Source organism: Hyperolius riggenbachi, chromosome 3, assembly GCF_040937935.1.
Source record: "Hyperolius riggenbachi isolate aHypRig1 chromosome 3, aHypRig1.pri, whole genome shotgun sequence".
Lineage (NCBI taxonomy): Eukaryota > Metazoa > Chordata > Amphibia > Anura > Hyperoliidae > Hyperolius > Hyperolius riggenbachi.
The window spans coordinates 138,088,098-138,096,427 of record NC_090648.1 but is presented as its reverse complement, the minus strand read 5'-3'; the positions used below and the strand labels follow the sequence as shown (position 1 = coordinate 138,096,427).

Below are 8,330 nucleotides of genomic sequence, written 5' to 3'. Positions count from 1 at the left end.
CAGTTGGCTATCATGGACGGGCCTCTTCCGTGGTGATATCTGGGAGTCCGATACGCAGACCAAAGGGGCAAGTCAGGCCAAGTGATGGTAAATACTGGGTAAAGCAGTCTGAGTGCTCTTTTTGTATTGTGTGTGAACTCATTCCTCTTCCAACTCATGCGTTTATTACTTTCAGACAAACCACCTAGTTTTGAGGCCAGCAAACTTCTGGATATCGAATTAGAAATGGTAAGAAATATAGGCATCTCTGGGTAAAAAAAGTGTCATATCTGCAATGAATGCAAAAAAATGTGACGATGTGTGCAGGCTGGGTCTACTCCACTGTTCCCCAACCCTGCCTTGAAGGCCCATCAGCAGTGAATTCTTTGTGGAAATTCTTAAGCTGAATACTCCTCGCGTCACAAGGTAGATTGATTCCAGGGACGTCCCTCGAAGACCAGCGCTCCCTGATCCATCTTCTTGCGGGCTTGTGCATGCGACGTTACATGACTGGCGTAAAGTCAAGTGATCGTGGGAATGTGCCTGGAGTTGTCGGGTATCTTGAAGGTTCAATCCCCCGTGGTGGTTGTTATCCCTGTGCAACGCTAAATGTTGTTCGCATAATCGCGCGCATGTATCCACGTTGTGAGATGGTCGGCAGAAAAATCACGAGGTGGGTACGGGCCTTTAGAGGTAGCTAATCAGCTCAGCTGAGACACTCGTTACCCCATCTGTGAATGTCGGTGGTTAACTGCAAAGCATGCACTGCTGCTGGGCCTTGAGGACAGGGTTGGGGAACTATGGCCTACTCTGCTAATTTTAAGTTATCACGCCGTGAAGGATTAGCATGACAGCAGCCCTCTAAAAGGTTACTGCCTACAGGGTGACCTGACCCTAGCTTTGACGTGCCTATTTTAAGACCTGGGCTCCCCCCACCCCCCCTACCCTCATTCTTTTTGTGGGCTGCTGTCATTCTTATTCTTTAGATAATGCTACTTATTAAGTATTGATGTGTGTTTGTGGCTTGGCATAATAACTTTACAGAGGTGTCATGTTTTTTTCCAGTATGCCTGTAGATATTGGCCACTAAAAACTGTGCTTTTAAAGGAAACCTGAAGTGAGAAGAATAAGGAGGCTGCCATATTTATTTCATTTTAAACAATACCAGTTGCCTGGCAGCCCTGCTGGTCTATTTGGCTGCAGTAGTGGCCGAATAACACCAGAAACAAGCGTGCAGCTAATCTTGCCTGATCTAACAATAATGTCAGAAACCTTTGATCTGCTGCATGCTTGTTCAGAGTTTATGACTAAAAGTATTAGAGGCAGAGGAACAGCAGGACAGCCAGGCAACCGGTATTGCTTAAAAGGAAATATAGCGTGCATGAAAAAAGGGCGCAGTGAAAACAGGGTCCGTCTGGATAACGAAATGGCGCCGGTGGATAGCGAAATCTGATAACAATAAACATTGTTGTGAAACTTGGTTAACGATAAATACCATTGTAAAAGCAGACGAGAAATAATAATGAAAAGATATTAGCGTTAAACATCGTTATGTAATTCAACAATAAAGCTAAACCCAACCCTTCCCTCACACAGAACCCTCCCCTGGTGGTGCCTAAAACTAACCACTCCCCTGGTGACACCTAACCCTAACTACCCCCCCTGTGGTTGCCTAAAACTAATCACCTCCCGGGTGGTGCCTTACCCTAACCACTCCCTCTGCAGAAACACCCTTTTACACATAAAAACGATAATATCTTTGAAAATGTAAAATCTGTACATACAAACAAAATAATATGACAAAAACTATAACATTGCAAGTTTCTAAAACGATAACATACTTCAAAAACTCTAATGTTGTTAACAATCTTTATCACGGCGCCCTTTTTTATGCTTTTTTCGCCATATTAACGATAATTGCATTAACGTTTATGGTGGCGCCCTTTTTTCCTCCACCCTCAGCCGGCGCCCTTTTTTCCTGCTTCCAAAACATATATGGCAGCCTCCATATTCTTCTGACTTCAGTTGTCCTTTAAATAAAACTGGACATATTTTTGGGTAACCTCAGTGGCGTTCTGTACATTGGGCGCACAGGGGCGCCACGCACCGAGTGACAGGTGGGGATGGGGGTGTCAAAGAAGCCAGCCCAACCTATCACAGATTTTAAGCCAGCAGTACATGCTCCGCCTCCCTTCTATTGGCAGCCGGCTAAAACCCCTTTTGGCCCCGCCTCCGTCACCTCGGCTGTCAGTTCAGCCATCCTCCGGAAATCAAACTTCAGCGGGAAGCCGCTCAGGGCTGCACGTGGGACGCACATGGGATGTCTGCCATGATCCCCACCACGGCTGCTGCCGCCTCCGCGTCACTGCAGCACCCTGGGACTATCACCAGACGCCAAATGCTTCCAAGGGAAGACTTGCTCTGCACCTCCTTCCAGGCTCACGGGGAACCCAGAGGCGGGCCCATCCATGCTGCAGCTCCTCCACCGCTGCAGCCATGACAACTAGATGCCGCCTGCCTGCCGCTTCCCTGTGGCTGCTCATCTCCCGACAAGCTGGGCCACCCAGGTACACCTTTGGTGAACATTACAATGTGACACTTCCGCTGGACAGTACACCTCTGTCTCTCCCTCCTGTCTGTCTATCTCCCCCTCCCTCCTGTCTCCCCCTCCCTCCTATCTCCCCCTCCCTCCTATCTCCCCCTCCCTCCTATCTGTTTCCCCCCCCCCTCCCTCCTGTCTGTCTCCCCCCCCCTCTCCCTCCTGTCTGTCTCCCCCCCCCCCTCTCCCTCCTGTCTGTCTCCCCCCCCCCCTCCCTCCTGTCTGTCTCTCCCTCCCTCCTGTCTGTCTCTCCCTCCCTCCTGTCTGTCTCTCCCTCCCTCCTGTCTGTCTCTCCCTCCCTCCTGTCTGTCTCTCCCTCCCTCCTGTCTGTCTCTCCCTCCCTCTCTCCTGTCTGTCTCTCCCTCCCTCCCTCCCTCCTGTCTGTCTCTCCCTCCCTCCCTCCTGTCTGTCTCTCCCTCCCTCTCTCCTGTCTGTCTCTCCCTCCCTCTCTCCTGTCTGTCTCTCCCTCCCTCTCTCCTGTCTGTCTCTCCCTCCCTCTCTCCTGTCTGTCTCTCCCTCCCTCTCTCCTGTCTGTCTCTCCCCCCCTCTCTCCTGTCTGTCTCTCCCCCCCTCTCTCCTGTCTGTCTCTCCCTTCCTCTCTCCTGTCTGTCCCTCCCTCCCTCTCTCCTGTCTGTCCCTCCCTCCCTCTCTCCTGTCTGTCCCTCCCTCCCTCTCTCCTGTCTGTCCCTCCCTCCCTCTCTCCTGTCTGTCCCTCCCTCCCTCTCTCCTGTCTGTCCCTCCCTCCCTCTCTCCTGTCTGTCTCTCTCTCCCTGCTGTCTCTCTCTCTCTCTCTCTCTCTCTCTCTCTCTCTGCTGTCTCTCTCTCTCTCCCTGCTGTCTGTCTCTCTCTCCCTGCTGTCTGTCTCTCTCTCCCTGCTGTCTGTCTCTCTCTCCCTGTCTGTCTCTCTCTCCCTGTCTGTCTGTCTCTCCCTCCCTCTCTCCTGTCTGTCTCCCCCTCCCTCTCTCCTGTCTGTCTCCCCCTCCCTCTCTCCTGTCTGTCTCTCCCTCCCTCTCTCCTGTCTGTCTCTCCCTCCCTCCTGTCTGTCTCTCCCTCCCTCTCTCCTGTCTGTCTCTCCCTCCCTCTCTCCTGTCTGTCTCTCCCTCCCTCTCTCCTGTCTGTCTCTCCCTCCCTCTCTCCTGTCTGTCTCCCCCTCCCTCTCTCCTGTCTGTCTCCCCCTCCCTCTCTCCTGTCTGTCTCTCCCTCCCTCTCTCCTGTCTGTCTCTCCCTCCCTCCTGTCTGTCTCTCCCTCCCTCTCTCCTGTCTGTCTCTCCCTCCCTCTCTCCTGTCTGTCTCTCCCTCCCTCTCTCCTGTCTGTCTCACCCTCCCTCTCTCCTTTCTGTCTCACCCTCCCTCTCTCCTGTCTGTCTCACCCTCCCTCTCTCCTGTCTGTCTCACCCTCCCTCTCTCCTGTCTGTCTCACCCTCCCTCCCTCCTGTCTGTCTGTCTCTCCCTCCCTCCTGTCTGTCTGTCTCTCCCTCCTGTCTGTCTCTCCCTCCTGTCTGTCTCTCCCTCTCTCCTGTCTGTCTCCCCCTCCCTCTCTCCTGTCTGTCTCCCCCTCCCTCTCTCCTGTCTGTCTCTCCCTCCCTCTCTCCTGTCTGTCTCACCCTCCCTCTCTCCTGTCTGTCTCACCCTCCCTCTCTCCTGTCTGTCTCACCCTCCCTCTCTCCTGTCTGTCTCACCCTCCCTCTCTCCTGTCTGTCTCACCCTCCCTCTCTCCTGTCTGTCTCACCCTCCCTCTCTCCTGTCTGTCTCACCCTCCCTCTCTCCTGTCTGTCTCACCCTCCCTCTCTCCTGTCTGTCTCACCCTCCCTCTCTCCTGTCTGTCTCACCCTCCCTCTCTCCTGTCTGTCTCACCCTCCCTCTCTCCTGTCTGTCTCACCCTCCCTCTCTCCTGTCTGTCTCACCCTCCCTCTCTCCTGTCTGTCTCGCCCTCCCTCTCTCCTGTCTGTCTCACCCTCCCTCTCTCCTGTCTGTCTCGCCCTCCCTCTCTCCTGTCTGTCTCTCCCTCCCTCCCTCTCTCCTGTCTGTCTCTCCCTCCCTCTCTCCTGTCTGTCTCTCCCTCCCTCTCTCCTGTCTGTCTCTCCCTCCCTCTCTCCTGTCTGTCTCTCCCTCCCTCTCTCCTGTCTGTCTCTCCCTCCCTCTCTCCTGTCTGTCTCTCCCTCCCTCTCTCCTGTCTGTCTCTCCCTCCCTCTCTCCTGTCTCTCCCTCCCTCTCTCCTGTCTCTCTCTCTCTCCCCCTGCTCTATCTCTCTCCCTGCTGTCTGTCTCTCTCTCCCTCCTGTCTGTCTCTGCTCTGTCCCTCCCTCCTGTCTCTCTGCTCTTTCTCTTCCTGCTCTCTCCCTTCTCTCTGTCTCGCTCGCTCTGCTCTGCTCTGTCTCTTCCTTTCTCTCTCTCTCTCTCTCTCTCTCTCTCTCTCTCTCTCTCTCTCTCTCTCTCTCTCTCTCTCTCTCTCTCTCTCTCTCTCTCTCTCTCTCTCTCTCTCTCTCTCCCTCCCTCCCTCCCTCCCTCCCTCCCTCCTGTTTATCTCTCTCTCTCCTGTCTCTCCCTCATGTCTATCTCTACTCAGTCTCTTTCTCTCCTGTCTCTCTGTCTCTCCCTCCTGTCTCTCTCTGCTCTGTCTCTCCCTCCTGTCTCGCTCCGCTCTCTTTTCTACCTGTCTCTCCCTTCTGTCTCTCTCTCTTTCTCTTCCCCCTCTCTCTCTCCCCTGTCTCTCTCTCTCCTCTGTCTCTCTCCCCATCTCTCTCTGCTCTGTCTCTCTCCTCTTTCCCTCTGGTCTCTCTCCCTCCTGTCCTCTGCTCTGTCTCTCTCTCCTGACGCTCTCCGCTCTATCTTCCTTCTGTCTCTCTCTCTGTGTGTGTGTACACCTGGGGGTCACTCAGTCAGAATTACATTGGCCATATACAGGGGAGATCTAACTGTATACACTGGAGATCTGATTATATACGAGGGATCTGTCTATATACAATGGCTATGTACAGGAGGATCTGACTGTATACATTGGCTATATATAGGGGAGGATCTGAATATATACGCTGGCTATAATACTAAAGGGGGGTCTGACTATATACAATGGCTATATACTAAAGAGATATCTGGCTATATATACTGTAATTGGGTATAATGTTAGTTCCCGATCCTAAATGGGGGGTTATCTAGCTACCTATACAATAAATGGTGGAGGTCATCTGGCTACCGGCACTAAAGGGGGGTTATCTGGCTACCTAATAGCTGTCACATTATATATTTTGGCAAAACACTGCTGCATCATATATATTTTATAGGGAGACACTGCTTATTGTGGCTATACTACACTACCTATACTGGGGGCAACAATTCCAGGCTACATATACTGGGGGCACCTATATCTGGCATTACCCGCCATGGTGTGCTTAGCATGCCACACTCCTTTACTTTTTTTTTGGGGGGGGGGGTGTAATTTAAGACCCAGCACCGGGTGTCAAATACCCTAGGTACGCCACTGGGTAACCTAATGTGAGTAATCCTAGAGCTCTGGTATGAGGTTTGTTTTTTTTAGTTGTTTTTTTGCTAAGAGAAAAATTTTAAATTACAACGTGAAGTGTGACATTTTTAATCATATTAAATTACACAATGACTTGCCTAGCACTGATATTAATGTTTTTTTCACAGGCTTTCTTTGTGGGTCCTGGAAACAATTTAGGAGAACCAATCCCTATCCAGAAAGCACATGAACACATCTTTGGCATGGTGCTGATGAATGACTGGAGTGGTAAGAGCTTCAGATGTTAAGAATACTGGGACTCACTGGTAAAGATCAGGAATGCAGTTTGCATTCTCAACTACTACACATCTTACTCATTTGTCAGAATTCATCACGTTGACACGTTTATGAAGGTAGGAAGGTATTTGTCCTGCACCGAGCAGCACAAAGCTAGCGGCTTAAGTGTTCCGATCAATATTCCATCAGATTTCTGCTGAAATCTGACAGAGTATCAAGTAGTGCATGGTAAGTGATCAATATCAGTCAGTTATTAATAGTTTACCTGGCTTAATGGCTATCTGATAGTGTGTCCCAAGTTCACAACACGTGCCAAGGAATACTTTTGCTGGCCTCAGGCGTCACTTGAACTTGTTGCAGTCAACTGATTATAGTACGTTTATGGGAAAACAACAAGGGAAGGGTACTTGGCAACCAACATCTTTCATAAGGGGGCACATACTGTAATTATCATGTATTTGTATAGCGTAAGCAACAACAAAGCTAACTGTTGTTGTTGCCTGTATCTTTAATTGTCTTTAAAGGACACCCGAGGTGACATGTGACATGATGAGATAGATGTGTATGTACAGTGCCAAGCTCACAAATAACTAAGCCATGTTCCCTTTTTACTTTCTCTGCCTGGAAGAGTTAAAAATTTAGGTATGCAAGTAACAGTGTCTGTCCGGGTCGGGATCGGGTCAGACTATAGCGTGACCCTCACTGATAGGGAATTACAGCCAAAGAACACTTTCCTGGCAGAAAATGGCTTCTGAGAGCAGAAAAGAGATAAAAAGGGGCAATAGTTCATACATTTTAGTTCTGGCAAAGTTCAATGAATGTGTCATTGAGAAGAGGCCATGAAACTAATAATTTAAAAATTAGATTTAAGTATAAAATAATACTGTGATAACTAAAGAAGTCATTTTTAGAAGGAGGAGGATAGATACTATTGTTTATCTCATCAATTTTTTTTCACTTTGGATGTCCTTTAAGTGCATCAATACAAATTCTATTAAAAAAAAAAAAAAGCTAACATGTTTTGGATTGCTCTAGTCTTTAATCATAGCTGATTATATCTGGCCACACACCTAGTGTTTGTATCACCTGTCAGATTTCTCCCTTATCCCAAAGGCATAAAAATCCAGAAAATTGGGACTGGAGCAAAGTCACAAAGGCACTTTCCCAAACATTAAAATACAAAAATAGAAAGAAAAATAAGAACAATCAAAAAAGAGAAGAGAAAAAGAGCAGCAGACTATACTTCAAACAAACTCAAATCCTGTTTAGCATCACGTCTATGGGGACCCACGTCCCAAACTGGAATATCCAGAAAGCTTCATGATGAAGAAAATATTTTGATAAATCCCCAAGACTCTTGGGAATGGCACCTATGTTAATGTTCCAAATAATAAACAAGGACATGTTGCCCACATGGACCCCAGAAAAATGCTTGGCTGCACTGAAGATTCTAGTGACTATTACTATATACTAGTGAACCATGAGAGAGGTCTTTTTTGATTGTTCTTTTTGTTGTTTCTATGTCTGTATTTGATCATGTGTGGTGTTGTGCCTCTGTAGCCTTGCTCTGTTCCAGATTTTTTATTTGGGATGATGGTGGAGCCAGTCAAGTGATACTAGGTTTGGCCACTATTACCTAAAAAGCGGTATGTGAACTAATACAAATTGGCTACCTACCACTAGCGTCTTGGGCATGCAACTCGCCACCTTTGTGCTATACGATCGCAATGTAAAATTACGGTGTATTGAGCGCCTACCGATGCCAGCTCCCAATTCAAATGATCCCCTCAATTCCTACCATAATCATAATGTTGAGAAATACTGTTGTACGTTAGCTGTAAACTATAGATTGTCTTGTGCAGTATCAATCAAGTCACAGGTGTCAAACTCCAGTCCTCGAGAACCATATCCATGCCAGGATTTTGGATGGATGGAGAAATGTGTTCTACTGGATGAACCACACCCTTCTGGATCCTGTCCCATCAATTAAATTTAG

General features: G+C 48.8%; 1 protein-coding gene across 1 annotated transcript in view; it reads left to right on the top strand.

The window, feature by feature from the left end:
• FAH (fumarylacetoacetate hydrolase) overlaps positions 1-8,330 on the top strand; it is a 62,117-nt gene that overhangs the window by 28,274 nt on the left and 25,513 nt on the right. Inside the window, exons 6-8 of the mRNA XM_068272420.1 lie at positions 1-87; positions 176-228; positions 6,226-6,325. The exon at positions 1-87 is cut by the window's left edge and continues 11 nt beyond it. Coding sequence (XP_068128521.1) covers positions 1-87; positions 176-228; positions 6,226-6,325 — 240 coding nt within the window. The remainder of the gene's footprint in view (positions 88-175; positions 229-6,225; positions 6,326-8,330) is intronic.